Consider the following 16,180-nt stretch of genomic DNA (forward strand, 5'->3'; position numbering starts at 1 on the left):
TCTCTCTCTCTCTCTCTCTCTCTCTCTCTCTCTCTCTCTCTCTCTTCTTGCTTTCTTGCTTTTGTTGAGGCTGGGTATTGCTAAGTTCCTCAAGCTGGTTTTGAGCTCACTCTGTAGGCCAAGCAGGCATTGGGACTTTCCTGAGTAAACTGAGGTATAGGTTAGCAGCACAAGCCCACTCTTCTTCCCTTTTACCTGACACAGAGGTGTTAACTGTGGTTCTGCCACCTCTCTTCCTTCAGCAGCTGGGATGCCAAGGCACTAAAAAATTATCATAACTTAAGAGAAAACACTGCTTCCCTCTGTTCCAAACATTGTGGTTGTGTCTGCTCTGCTCCCACAGCCACAAATCACTGCTTTCTAATCCTTCAAAGCTCAGTTGGGATTTTGCTTCAAATAATTTTTTGACTCCCTTTCTTGTCTGAGACCTTCCCTAGTTCTCAGCATATTGCTGTCTTTTATCTGTTTGTATTGGTCCTTCAAAGAAGCTGTATTTACCTCTCCCCTCCCAAATGTCAAGAAGCAATACTACAGTTTCTAAAGCTGCAAACTTCTAGGAAATTTTGTTTGAGGAGAGAAACAGGAATGAATAGTATCTGCTGTGGATGTCACTACTCATGCTTGGCAAATCTGTGCAAATGGCCAAACACAAGAAGATGTTCAGAGTATTGTAAAAATTTTATCTGGCTCTGAAAATCATGATGCAATTTCCAAAAATTCTAAAGAAAAGAGGACAATGTTCCTTTACTATTTTAAAAAATAATTCAGCTCAGTGGAGTGATCAGACAGGATTAAAATATATTGTGTGAAATTCTCAAGGAATTAATAAAATATTACATTAAAACAATTCATCTTACAACTTCAACTAGGTGTATATGTTTTTACTGTTAATAATTTTACTTTTGTTGCACAATTTTGAGATTATTGATGAACAATATTAGCACCTATGGAGCTATAATAGAAAGTTTATCTCGTCTAACCCAGGATTTCCCTCTTCCTTCTCTGTGTTTTCCTCTTCTTCCAACTCATTCTTTCCCCCTCTATATTCAGCAGTTACTTGTATGTAAATCTTTGATTCATTTGAGCTTTAATCTTATGAGATTCTTAATGGGTCCACTAGAGGTTAATTCACTATAGGGCTAAGATTTACGGGACTGCTCTGGTAAAATTGCTTTTTAAAACAGTTTCCAAAAGTGTTAACATTTCAATATATGAAATACACTAAACCTGATTAATAAGACAAAGAGGTTTGAGTCACTTTCCAAAGACCATTCATTTTTAATTAAAATAATTTCTTACTATTAAACACACATGTGTAAATACTATACTGTAAGATTTAGAGTCCTCATGTTTATTATAACATACAATGAAATATTTTTTCCTTGGATGAAGAAAGTGAAATATGCACATATACACTTACATGTATGCACACACTCCACATTTGCATGAACATCAACACTCGACACAATGCAATGCACATTCATAATTATATACATTAGCATGAACGGGTTCCCAGGCCACCTGATGTCCATTGATGGTAACCATAACACATATCTGGGTGATTAGTACATTCCATGCAGAATGGCTTATGAAAACTATCTAATTCAAAACGTCTGTCATAAAGCATCATTTTCATTGTGGAGTTGAGGAAACTGAAGCCATAAATAGCAGAGCTGAAATTCATAGTCATACATCATCTTGTCCATCTCTGTCCACAAACACTGTGGACAATGATATACTTACTGGACATTAGAATGGTTTTCCTAACTGTGTACCTCATTTTGTTCACTCCACCACAGATTGGATTGGAGGTGGGCAGGCCTCGTTTATTTAGAGTTGTATCTGGGGCTTGCTTGAAAGCATCATACATTCTGCTTAATTGTGCCTCCTGAAGCTATCTATTCACCTTAGTGCAGTGGAATGAGGAGAAAGACAGTGCAAGGAGGTGGAGTCATGCAGTTCCTTATGAGTCACAGGTTCTCAGAGAAGAGTAATTTCTACAAGCACTCTGGTACATGGCACTGTGTAGAGTACATGTGGGAGTAAATGTTTGTACTACTCTTTTCTTCAAAATGTTAATTGTCATTTGCCTGGAGGAGAAGATTGATATATGTGTACACACACACACACACACACATACGCATATATATATATGTATTATATGTATATAAATATATGTATATATAAATATGTGTATATTTATATACATATGTATATATGGTCACTATATATATATACATATATACAGTAGTTTCTAATGGGGGAGTGTAACTATCAACATTATTGAGCACTGACTATGTAGGTATTGAGAGAAGCAATCACATTCTTCTAAAATCTTACAACAACCCCGGTGTTACAGGTGCATATGCATAAAGCAAAACCCTTGTTCTGTCTCACACTATCAGAACCAGGTGAAAGCTGTCTCTGATATGAAGCAGTCCTCATGGTATAGCTCTGTTCTCCTGTCTTCTCTGGAAGGAAACTATGACAGGTGCTGGGGGGTGGGGGTGGGGCAGAAGACTGAATCCTAAGCACATTAAATAAAGCTTACATGGAAGATTCATTCCCAACACAAACCACATTACTTTACTGTCACCCATTTGTCCTCCATAATCTGATATAATAAAATTTGATTAAATATAAATTGAACATTTGAAAATATATGAAAGTGGGACATGTAAATTGAATTACAGTACATTGAGTCTTTAGATCCCTGAGAACCTACCTCATGCAGCCTCTTAAGATGTGTGTGTGTGAAGGTGTGCCCTGGTGGACAGTCACTGAGGTAGGAGGTCAGAGACACCAGATAGGAGGCACAAATCAGAAAGATGGAGCTATGAAAGATGCCATTGTTTTTCCTCACAGCTATTCGCCACTTTACAGGGGTGTGCTGCCTCCCTGAAAGCAATTTCTAAGGCTCAAGTTTCTAAAATGCCTACTGTTATTTAAATAAGAGGATATAAAACAGCTTCACTCAGCCTCAGAAATGCTTAGCATCCTGATAATCAGTATTTAAGTATGCTTGCTAGCAGCTGAATGCTTTAAACCCACAATCTTCCTATTAACTTACATCTAGGCCTACTTATTGCTTCAAACTGTGCTTTGCAAAGTCTCTCCAAGTAAAGTACACATACAAAATAAAATGTTTTTCTAAACATGTTTAAGATACATGAGACTTTCTACACTTAGTGAAAACAAAACAAAAACAAGAACCCAGAAGATTTCTGGTAAAAAGCCACCTGTCTAGAGTTTCTAGATTCCTAGACATTGAACTCATTAACTGTCCATATTTAGTGGAAGAAGCTTGTTCCAAAAGGCATATACACCTCAGTGAATCAGACTGAGAGATCAATAAGAAAAAATACAACAGTCCTATGCATACTACCACTTCTTTATAGTACAATTGTCTGTAGGGGTGGAGATAAATGAAGGGGCCAATGTGCTACAATTGACATCAGACCATGAAGATTGTCTGTTGGGAGCACAAGGGTCTTTGGGCCTATAGATCATCAAGGAAACTAGGGACATTAATCACACAGGGTTGTCTCCTCAGAGGAGGAAATGAATACCTGCTTTCCACCTAGAAGGCTGGAAGTAAATGTTTGTAATGATCTGGTGACCTTTACTATCCATAGAGCCAGACCTCACACAAATGCCCATGATTTCTCTTCCAGGACCTTTATATTCAGCTTTGTTTCTCAGTCAATAGAACTTATCCTTAGGGGAGCTGTCACATATAATCTATAGCCTGCTGAAACCTACACTATCTCAGTCACAGACCACATCAGATCCTAGGTACTTATGCTATAGAACCAATCTTTGTGGTCACATGTACTTTGAGTTGAGTTTTGTAATTATGTCTTCATGTGCACTGAGATTGTATTACATCAGAAAACTTTTTTTCCAAAATTGTACTGCATTTAAATATGCTAAAAATAAATCTGGTGTTAGACTCTCTAGAAGATTTAACCAGCACTTACTAAGTTGGACTGAAATGAGTTTCCTTTTTTCCTTTCGTGGTTCATTTCCTGTGATGCTTCCAGAAACTCCCATAGTTAATATCCCACTTAACATTAGCTGGAGAAAGAACAGAGTCTGCATTACAAACCCCAACTTCTCACATTATCGCACTTACTTTTGACAAGATCATATTTGTACTGCACAGTTGTTTTACCTTAGCAACAATGATATGAGACATGAGATATGGTCTGGAGAGATGGCTTTGTGGATAAACTGCTTGCTGTGTAAATATGCGGACCTAAGTTCAGATCTCTGGCGTCCACATACAAGCCAACTGTGCTGGTTCCTACCTGTAACTACAGTTCTGGGGAGGAGCAGAGATAAGAGAATCTTGGCGACCTGCAGACCAGTCAATATATCCCAAACAGGTAACTGGTTTCAATCAAAGTAACAAAAAGACCACTTCCAGGTGTGAGATGTACTGTGTCAAGTTTTTGGATTTGAGGGCATCTCTATCCCCTATTTGGAGTCCACCCAAGAATACAGACTATGTTCTTGGCTACCCACTAGAACTAGGTAGTAAGGCCTTGTTGCTGAAGACATCACACACATTGGTTATAAACATGGAAAAATCAAACTGCCACTGACCTGGAAGCTTCTCTCACTGCTTGCTAGTTTTCACAGTGTCAAAGGGGTTTTGCAGGCTGCTGGGGGAGTGTGGGGTTGTTAGCTCACGTGGGTGAGTGTGAGTCCTGTTGGGCAGAGTTGTGGTTCCCGAGTGTCTTGTGCAGGATTTTGACTGAGTTCACTCCACGCAGCTCCGGGTAGATACTATGGGGCTCCACTCAGGTAGGGGGAGATCTCAGTCTGAGGTCCTGTGGGGGCAGGGCTTTTGAGTGGTGGTCTCTGGGCCGATGGCTGACCCGGAGGCTGATGGTCTATGTCCTCGAGCTCCCAGATGCAACTGAGAGCTGTGGAAGAACAAAGATAAGGGAGCATACAGGGCTGGCCCACAGCTGAGAGGAACGAGGGGGAGGGAAGCCCCAACAGTGCCCTACTAGTTGAGACTCTTTGTTATGTTACTAGGACTCGCTTGGCTGGGTCAGCTAGCTTGTTTGAATTGGTGGCCTTCATGACAGGAATGTAGAGAAGTCCTCACTGGGAGATTAGGCGGTGGCAGCAATGGCTTATTAGTTAAAGGCCTTCTCCATGATTCCCATTGGTAAGGCCCCAAAGACACGAGGCAGTCCATGGTTTTGAAGATTTTATTGTCATGGCGGAAAGTAGATGAATCTGGCTGCACTCCACCCCCAACTCAGGGCAGACCTGAGTTAAATAGGGAGGGAGGAGGGAAGAGGGTCTAAGAAGGAATGCTTAATTGGCTACTCCCTCTGGCCTTTAGGTATCTCATTAGTATGTAGATCTCTTGAAGCCCTTAGGCCTGTAGTCATGCCCTTTACCTGTGAAGAGGCTAGTAGGGGCATTGCCCTACATGACTGAAAGGCACTCCATTGATCAAATGGAGGTCTTTGGCCATGTGTCAGGAGCCTGGACTCTGGGAGTATGGCAAAATGTATGCCGTCCCTTGCAGAGTCTCCAGCCATCTCTAGCCAGTACTCCACCAGAAGCCAAACTATCCTTTTCATGGTCCCACAGGGGAGAAAAGCAATCTCCTCCATGGATGCCATTTAGAGACTGTGTTCCACTTGACACTCATCCTTTATCTAGATGAATGGATGAGAGATGAAGATACATGACCGTGTGTGGACAGCTTGGCAAGTGAAGAAGATCATAAGGTGCAATCCTTAGTTCAGGTGTTGTTGACTGTTGATGGGGGAGACAGTTCTTTTCAGTGGAATAGCCCAGAGGAGGTTGCTCAGTGGATGATGCCCTACACCCATGAAAATACGTGCAGCAGTAATGAATATGGGCAGCAGTAATGCAGATCAGCGAGGTGTAGGAGGGAGGGGAAGAGTGTAGAGGAAGGAAGACTATGCACACACAAGAGAGGGGGCATGAGAGAGACAGAGAGAGAGAGAGAGAGAGAGAGAACGAGCACATGTCTTGGGGGTTATCTAGGAGTAGTTGAAGAAGAAACTAGGGATGTATATGACTTAATTACCCCATATTCATGTATGAAATTATCAAAGAATAAGTAAAAAATTAAAAGAAGGTTGAGAAGTTAACATATAGCTCCAAAAGAACCTACATGGGCAAGTACATGCATAAGTATGCACATACAATAAACAAACAAATAATACAAATAACCTGTCTCTGACTTATGAACAATTTAACTTAATCATAGCTATGGCATCACAGAAGTTACATGCCCTACAGTAGCAGTCTTTGATATCTAAGAGAAAATAGGTCTTTTGCTAAGTCTGTCTGCCCATCACCAGTTGAATTTGCCAAGTCTACTTTGCCTGCAAACAACTGTGAACAGATGTATCACATACATTACATACATTAAAGGTACATACATTAAAGGGAGAGAAATGGAGAAGCTAAGCACTCACTCTTAATTCCAGTGCTTCACAACACCATATAAGCCTCCAGTAATGTAAAGCATGATGGATGGTTTCCAAATTAATACTTGAACCAGTGTCAGATTATGCTAGCTTTTCATTGACTGTTTTTATATAGAATTCCCTTAGTGTTTACTAGCTCAAAACAATGCAAGAAAACATTAGATGATAACAACAGCAAGATATTTTTCTTTTCTAAATTAAATTCAAACAGAAAAGACAAAAAGACCCAACAAATGTATGCCATTTATAGACTATGTTCTTGACACTCATCTTTTATGCTAGATGAATGGATGAGAAAAGAAGATACATGACCATGTGTGTCCCAACAGCTAGGATTAACTATTATTTAGATTCCAGCCCACTATGAAGTTGGGTATTTCCAAACACTCAGAACTATTTGATGTTGAAAATGGCTGTTAAGAGGTTTAAGTAAAATGGCAGTTATATATTAGCATGAGTATATCAAACAGGATTCAAATGATTGAGCCCAAAGTAGGACTTTATGGTGTTTAAGATGCTTACTCAGGTTCTTGGTCAGAAACAAGGGCCCTTCTCAACTCTTGGGCATTATTTAAGCTAAAATTAGTAGGATTTTAATTCTATGATAAAAATTTGTGAACAACTTTTCAAACCTAAGGGAGAAATATTTTGTTGTCTCTTTTAAGTCTTAAAACATGTTTAATACGCACACACACACACACACACACACATACACACACACACTCACACACACACACCTCACCCATTTGGCTATTTATACTTACATTGCTTTGGTTGAAATCGCTACACTATAGACTCCTATTTCTATTTTCTAATTTCCCTTTAAAACCCATGCCCTCAAGTTTGATATACTAGATCCAAATGGCTTTCTTTACAAACATAGGCATTCTTTAAGATTCCATCCAGAGGGAAGGAATAACACATGCAATAAGGAACTACATTACCCTTACAGTACTGTATTTAATCACAGAAAGTGATCCTTATGCACTATGAAGCCAGTGTGTCTTTGGATCAGAGGGCAGGTTAGCTACTCACCACAGATGAATAATAAATCTTGAATCCAGGTTTTGCCACAAAGTAGTCATCAGATTTAAATGTGATTTTAATCTGGTTTGTTCTTGAAGTTATCCTTGGAGGGATCTCCTTGTGGCCACACCACCTTCCTCTGACAATGGTACTGCTTTCTGAGACATCTTCAACTTCCACAAAGTCATATCTAGGAATTGTGAGACTTCATTAATAGTTTTAGTAAAGTTGAATTTAGCTGCTAAGAAATTGAGACTTACACACAATATCTTGTGTCTTTCCAACTAACTAAAGACAAGAACCTGTAGAAATGTGCAAAACCCAAAAACTAGTTTGGGCAATGTTTGTCAAATTTGAAATTCAACAATCTATCCTGAGAGAACACTGACCTCCTCCATTATGAAAATTGCAATGTCCTATATAATTAAAAAGAAGTTTCAGAACATGACACCTAGTGTGTGTTCTGGGAAAAACAAATTTAAAGGTAGGTTGAGTTGCATGTCCCAGTTGTCACTGTAGGAGCTTGCAAACCACTTTTCATTTGAATCAATTTGCTCACCAAGGCTTCTTTGAGAAATACATGATTGTCATCTTTGTAGACCAAGGAGTCTCTTTTTGTTTAAAAACTGTCTTTTAGAATGAAGACATGATTACATATGACTTTTTTCTTTCAGAAAGAAAGGCATATACTATAAGGGACTATGTGTGTTAACCAATAACTGCAGGCTGGTTACAACTGGGAGTGAATGAGTTCTACCTTAACACAGGATTACTCTTCTCAGTGGTCACAGAAACACAGAACCCCAGGACTATAAACAACATCACAGACTCGTTAATTATTTTGTGTACCCATTTGATTCCTCCATCCATTCCAGCTTAATGTGCCTTCAGTAACATACTTACATTTTCTATAAAGCATTTATTCTATTCTAGGACTCCTTAGGTCTTGGGCCTTTCTACAAGATCCATTAAACAATCTACCCTTCAGTTGGTCAAGATTCTTACTCCTTATCTCCACCTTTCCAAAAGTGAAGTCAGGTGTTAAAGTCACAAGTAAGCGTCATCACTCCAGTGAAAAGAGGTATATAAGTCTCATGTGTTTATTTATTTTTTTCCAATTAGGATTACTAGAAGGAAGTGGCATAAGAAATATGAGGTCTGAATGTTCAGAAAAACCCACTGGAATTTGTTGCTTTTCCTTACTCCAGAGTTTTCACTGCATTGGGAAGAGGTGATATAAAGGACAGCTAGAAATAATAACAAGCTGACTAAATATCCCTGTCAGTGATTTATGAAGCCCTATGTACTTTGCCTCAGTTTCTCAGAAGGCAAAATAAGTTGTTTTTATAATTTTACCAGCTAGATATTTGCCGAGTGCTGTATAAATTAATTATCTGATGTTTATATGGTTGGAAGGTAAGAAACACTGAGAAAGATTCATTATTCAAGCAATAAGGTATTGCAATGTACAGAGCAGCGAGGTCCAGGGCAGATGGTAAGAAATCAATTGCATTTTATTTTATATGTAATATGTGTAAATCATATTTAGTACACAAATATGAATCTATTTGAAAGATTTTCTAATAACACTAGATCACTTTTAGTTTTAAAGAATTCAGTGTAGTTTTCCATTGCATCCCTATGGAGTATACATCCCAGGTTGGGGAGGACCATGGAGTTGGGCTCTGATTTATCTCCTTCATCTTCTTATCAGTGTACTTCATCCAGGAAAATTCAAGAAACAACTTGAATTGATGAAAGGTCCAGAAATGACCCAACCTAATATATGTTTGAATATTGTCTAGGACCAAAATCCCAGTTTATCAGTGGCTTCCTTTCTTTAATAAGAAAACAGGTACCTGGTCCTGGTCTTTGGCTTTATGCCAATACCTCTGGAGTTTTCAAATGATAGAAGAAGAAACTCATTTTTATTTAGCACAGTTTATAGCAATGATGAACTTTCAATCATACCCCCAGAGCACTTCAGGATGGAGACTGAACACCAGAAAGCTCAAAGAATGATTAGAAGTTTAACATTTCAGTTCCAGGTGTACCTGAGAGAAGAGAGGGCCTGGAGACTGCATTTCCTCACCATCCATGCCCAGCAGTTACATAATGAACTCTCCACAAACTCCTTAACTTCTGGGTTGGTGGACACATCAAGGTCATTTGGAGACCTGCTCTTTCCATATACTGTACTTTGTTTATCTCTTCTGTGACAAATTTCTTGAGCTACATCCTTTATATTAAACTGCTAAACATTTAAGTCAAGGGCTTCTGTCATTTTTATGAGCTGTGATAGCAATTCTGCAAAGCTTAGGAGGAGTTGTGGGCCTCTCTGATTACACTTGTTAGAGTAGCCAATGGGATGCCTGAGACCTAAACCTGACATTCAACAAAGGGGAGACTCATGGGACTGAAATCTGCCCCTGTGGAGTCAGACGTAAAGCCCAAGTGACTATGCCAGAATTATATCGAACTGTAGGACACTCAGCAGGTGTTAAAGAATTGTTTGGAGTGAAAAAAACAAATTCCCAACTTCACATATTTGGTGTTTATGACAATACATAATTGTTAACTTGATGAAGTTAAGAATCACTAGAGACAGAGGCAAGCATGTGGGAAACTATCTCTATCAGGTTAGTTAAGGTGAGAAGATATATTCTCTGTGGAGGCACCACCCTGGTCCTAGGTGGTGGATTGCATAATAACAAGAAAGTTAGCTGGGCAGCAGAATGCAGCAATTCTCATTTCTGGCCTTGCAATGTGATCAGCTGCTTTAACCCCCCTGATATGGTAGACTGCACCTTTGAACTGTAAGCCAAAATGGACCCTTTCTCCCATGAGTTGCTAATGTCAGGCTATTTTAGCACAGCAGCTGTAAAGGAAGCTAAGACAGTGTCAGACAGCCTAGATGGTAACAGTCTGCACTACCGTCCCTGTTATTACCTTTACCTTTCTTTTAATAGCATTTTATTGTCTTTGTTTTTTCCCTCCTTCTTTTGTCAGAAAAAAAAATTCGTTCTCTCTTTCAAGGTTGAAAAGACACAAGATCAGCTTTAGTTTATTCTCATTGTAAATATTAACTAGCTCTTCACATGTATATTTGTCTCTGCTTTCTGGCATACATTACCCTCTGTGGTCCTAGAAAATAATAGTCAATGACATTATTTTCTGAGAAAAAAAACCCAGCAGCATAATAAAAACCATCATTATAATAAATATTCAACAAAGGACAACCAAATCGGATGTACCTCCTTTTATTATTCAAAGGAAAATAAACTGTGGAAAGGATTTAGTAGTTCAGGAGTTCATTGACAATGCAGAAAGAGTACAGCCAGAAAAGCACAAAGAGGTAAAAAAAAAAAATCCTCCCCAAGTCTCAGGCAGGATAATTAAGGGAGTAAGATGCTGTGAGCCAACAAGCCAAAGAATAAAGGCCTGGACTTTCTCTGATAAGCATTCTAATGAGGAAGGGTGATTAACCTGCTTTCATCTTCTCCCCTGTCAGGAAGCAGACATCTGAGGAGCACATAGATCCTGAGGTTGTCTCTGCTTCTTTCTTCTGCCTATTACAAAAGTGTCAGGAAGGCTCTGACCTGGTTCTCTGTAACCATCTCTTGTCATGGTAACAGTAACCCTCAAGCCCTGAAGCAAGCAGGGGCTTTGCTCTTTGTGCTAGTGGCAGACAATCACCAGAGTTACAGTATGCAGCTCTGGGGACCTGGATTAGATTCATTACATGCTTACAAAGGCCTTTCTGGGCCTTGGAAATGCACAGATTCCCAGAGTTGATCTTTTTTTTTTTTTTTTCTTCAGGGAAACATGCAATAGTGACTGAGGGAAGTATACATTTTTGTGGGTCTTCTTCAGTGCCAGCATAACACCTTCAAAAAAGGATGGCCATGGTGATTGTTAATACTGATTAAAACTCTGACAGAATCTAGAACCATCCAGGAGATAAGCTTTTGGTCATTCTTGTGAAAGATTATCTTTATTAGGTTAGTTTGATTGGGAAGACCTACCCTAAAAGATGGTGGTACTGTTCTCTAAGTCCTAACTTGCATGAAAAGGAAGGAAAGGTAAGGCTACCAACATCCATCCCTCTTTTCTTCCTCACAGCGGATACAAAATGACCAGACACAACAAGTGAAATGATATCCCCAAATTGTGTGTCAAAACAACCTCTTCTCCCTCAAATTTCTAGGAATAGGAAAAGTGATTAATATAAAAATGTCTTGGGTAATTCCAAAGAAGAATATTTTATGCAATGTTTTTAATTCACGTTCTCCCACTATGATTAGAATACTAAAAAGAATAATGTTCTCTTACCTACAAATATCATTTTCTGCTTCCTCTAGTCCAAATTGATGGTCAAAGGCCAGTTGTATCCGTGTTTTCTCCTGGGAATGGAGTCGCCATGTCAGGAGCAGGTTCCTTGGGTAGCTGTTGGGGAAGCGAGGACTCTGCACGTGGCCATTGCCTGTCACCCGAACGTTCTCATCTCTCCGGTACAAGTCTGTGAGGTGATTGCTCTCTGTTAGTAGTCACAACTTGTAGAAATTAGTATGTTGCTCCAATTATAAGAAAACACAAAAAAGAAGAATTTACAACATGACATTTCAATGTACTTCTTGACTTAATTTACAAACATAAGACCAAGTGGTAGTCTCAGATCAACCAAAATGGAATCCCTATTTGTATTTTGCCTGCTTTCCCAAACTTTTTACAACTCCCAGTGCCCAATATTTTGAAACCTTGGGGATTTCCTCCACTATTCTTGAGAAGCAAACATAACTAATGATTTCAGACCTAAGATTCATTTAGAATAGAATCAAATCAGAGAGTAACTTCAAACAGTTCACCTTTTCTTTTTACTATGTTATAGAAACAATTAAGTTTAACAATCTTGACTACTGGTCCAATAAATATTGTTGAAGGAATGAATGAAAGAGAAAAATGAAAGAGATTCTAATAGTGATCAAGGGCCCCTTACAATTTGTTCAAATAAAAAGTTTTAAGTGAATTTTTCTATCATAAACCCAAGAACTTTCTCTTTCTGGCGTCCTGTGACTTTAACACATCTAATCTATGTTGTATTTTCTTAAAGTGTCATAACAGGGAACATATTTGGTTTTTGTCTTGGGTTCCTGGAAATAGGCTCCAGAATCTTAGGATTCTTAAGTGGTTAAGAAGTTCTTTGTTTTCATGATGGGCTCCCTGGGACTATATTTATGTCTATGCTCATGGCGAAATTTACTGTGGGGTCCTTAGAAAGTTTCTTGATGGGGACTAGACACACAAGAAAGATTATGACATTAAAGAGGTGTTTTGCCATGGGAAATCAGACTGGAGATGTCAAAGCCTAAGAATGAGAGTGGGGCTGGATATGCATTCCATGTTACCACAGGTTTAGGCAATCATGCCTGTATAATGAGACCACGATAAAACTCTGAACACTCTAGTAAGCTTCCTGCTTGTGACACACATGCTTCCCCAGGAGGTAACAAAACCAAGGGACACATGGAAGCTTCCAGGACTTACCCTCTGAATCTTATTATTTTGCTACTCCTAATTCTAGTGTTTTAGTATCAAACTTCCTGTACAATGTTTTCTTGGGTGCCTGAAGGGTTATGCACAGGGACACTTGTAGCACTAGCCAGTTGGCCAGCAGTGCAGGTATCCTGAGATTTGGAGCAAGTGTCTAAATTGAGAGCAGTCTTGTGGGGCCTGTACATTTAATCTGTGAAATACTAGAAGAATTCAAATCACAACTGTATTGCTGCATGGTGGGTATTATTTTCTATGTTCCAGTATTTAAAGTTTTTTGCATTTTTAGGGTTTCCAAACCCCGTAATTAGCAGACCTCCAACCACGAACTATTTGTGTCCTCCCACAAAGAATTATTTTGAAGCCTGTAATTCAGAGTTTGGTCAGAGGTTAAAGTTGCTGGTTGAAGGCCTAAAAGGTGGGGCTTCTCAAGCAGGCTGTTGAAACCTCTAAAATAGGGATGATCAGCAGGCACTCATCTATGCTGATGCAAATAGAAACTTAATCCCTGCAGCTTGCTCAAGCAGACTGACAAAGTAACCAGTGAGGGATGCTGAGGTCCCCTCCCTTGATTTCAGCACTGGCTGATAACATACAGTCTCCAAGAGGTGGGAGACATTGTCCCAGAGAGCAGAAACATCCACCTGATGACCTTCTCTTCACCTTTGACATTATTTTGAAAATTACTGGCTCTCTAATTTTGTTATGAAGACGTCTTAGGGAACCCAGGCAAACACTGCTTCCCGAACTGATATGCACTCTCAACCAGTCACAACTATTCATCCAATGCAGACAAACTACAACATATCACAGCATCTTCAGTCCTCCTATTACTTATTCACATCTGCTCTGTTATTTTCTTAGACTCAGTGTTGTAGATGGCTTGATTTCTTAAGTGATATTTATGTTTAATAAACAATAAAATTATTCTGAAGTACAAATTTGTATCAACAATGTGAAAAGCCCTAAGGTATAATGTGTCATGAATAGAAAGAACTACACATCTTAATATACAGCTACTAAATTCTTAAATACCTATCTCAGGATTTCAGAATCCTCATTTATGTACTAAAACATTTGAGGGCAAGTTTGTCTTTGGTCTTTTTCAGGGGTAATATCCAGAGGTTACGTTCATTATGTGCATGTACTCACACTTACAGATGCTACAGATGCTATGCTAGCGCTAGCTTTGGATATAATTGGATGAGAGACATGAATAGAAGATGTGTGGCTGGGGTGATGGCCAAGGCCTGTCATCAGAATTCACCTAGACTCTTGATCTATGGGTTGAAAGACGAGTTTGGAAACACTCAAGAGCCACACAAGTGTCTGCACTTGATGTGAGTGCAAGCAGGAAAGGTCTGGGATGAAGGGGTGGTTTATCAAGAGGAAGATCAACCCACTGGTGGTAGCAAAGATAAGTGGCAAAAGAGTGCTGCTGAGAAGCCATCTCCTGGAAAGAAACTGCTACAGTGGTTTAGACACAAAAGGGCAGGTGGTAGTAAAGCCAGATGTCAAAAGGGTCACATAGTAAAGAACAGAATACAAAGGTATGGGCCAGAGGATGTAAAGACATGTTAATACAGCTGCTAGTCACAGCCCTAGCAGGGCGTGTTAGTTTCTTTAGTTGCTGCTGTGATAAGACCAACTTAAGGGAGAAAGGGTTTATTTGGTTGAATATTATAATCCGTCATTGCTAGAGAGCCAGTATGATAGGAACTTGAAGCAGGTGACCACATCAGATCAACAGTTAAGAGAACAAATCATAGCAGACAATCTCTGACACTAACAGTAATCTAGACATCTCCTTACAGAGTCCTGCCTCCTCAGTGTAAAGTGGAAAATGAATCCTAATCATCACACAGGGGCCTGCGTGGAGAGATGGTTTGGAAGAAATGCAAGTTCAATGTGATGTAGTAATGAGGGATTCAAGTGGAAACGTTATGAGGCTTGGAGAAAAGTGGCTGGGACTGCGATGAAAGGATAGAGAGTACATGTGAGACCTAGAGTTTCCAGAGGAAAGAGCACGGGCCACACCACGCCCCCAGAGCACAGGTGTAACGCCATCCATCCTTAAGCATAAAGGAGGAAGGCCAAGCTTGGTGCTGGTAGAAATACCTGGGTGGCAAGTGACAATAGGCATGCTTCAGAAAGCCAGAAGTTGTCAGCATGAGGGAAACTGTATCTGAACTAAGATGCCTAACAAAAAGACACTTTCATATGTCAAGGACCATACAGGCAGATATAGAAAAGACCATAGAACTTGGCCATAAGTGAAGTCAAGGGCATCCTTTAGAGGCCACATTGAGAAACTGTGTAAAAAGAGACTTCTGATTTTTCTATTTTAGTATATCATTAAAGGCTAGATTATCTTAAAGATACCAACTGTGGATACAAATAAAATGTCAGTTATTTATGGAAGAAAAGGTGGAGATTGATAGAGGTATGTGTGTGTATGTGTGCTTGTTTTCAATTGAGTGTATTTCCAGACCTCATTGTATTGAAATAGAGATGAAAATGAAAACTTTTCTATGAAGTCCTTTCCTTAAACAAATCTCTTCTAAAACATACATGATTATAAACTCAATACAAGTAAAAGAAGAATCATCTCATTTAACTTTGACTGTGTATGTGTTCTCTGTAATAAATATTATAATAATCATCATTATCATTATTTCACATATGAGATTTTTACAGCACAGGGAGTCAAGTGTCTTTCTCAGTGTTGCAGAACTCATTAAGGGTGTAGTGAAAACATGAATCCAGAAAACCTGGTTCCACAGTTAATTTTTTTTTAATGGTGGTAAGACTTGGGAGAAGGCTAGGGAAGTTACTTGCTGTATAAACGTGAGGACTGAGATTCCCAACACTCATGTAAAAGTGGAAGCATTTATAGGTCTCCATAATTCCAGTACTCCAGTGGCAGATGGGAGCTAGAGACAGGAGAACTCCTGGAGGTTCACTGGTCAGCTATCTTGGTATATGCAGCAATGAATAAGAGACTACGTAAAAGATGAGAAAGGCCATCAGAGTTTGTCCTCACGACACAGATAAGCCTGAAACTATTCTCTTTCCAAAGAAAGAAAGAAAGAAAGAAAGAAAGAAAGAAAGAAAGA

At 39.2% G+C, this 16,180-nt stretch overlaps 1 protein-coding gene across 2 annotated transcripts in view; it reads right to left on the minus strand.

Moving 5' to 3' along the window:
• Pdgfd (platelet derived growth factor D) overlaps positions 1–16,180 on the minus strand; it is a 206,066-nt gene that overhangs the window by 63,569 nt on the left and 126,317 nt on the right. The window contains exons 2-3 of one of the 2 annotated variants that reach the window (XM_028771406.1): positions 11,847–12,051; positions 7,524–7,704 (exon numbers count right to left, since the gene is read on the minus strand). In XM_028771406.1, coding sequence (XP_028627239.1) covers positions 7,524–7,704; positions 11,847–12,051 — 386 coding nt within the window. The remainder of the gene's footprint in view (positions 1–7,523; positions 7,705–11,846; positions 12,052–16,180) is intronic. The other variant, XM_028771407.1, reaches the window with a different exon arrangement.

Source organism: Grammomys surdaster, unplaced genomic scaffold (assembly GCF_004785775.1).
Source record: "Grammomys surdaster isolate TR1022 unplaced genomic scaffold, NIH_TR_1.0 206, whole genome shotgun sequence".
In the NCBI taxonomy this organism is placed as follows: Eukaryota; Metazoa; Chordata; class Mammalia; order Rodentia; family Muridae; genus Grammomys; species Grammomys surdaster.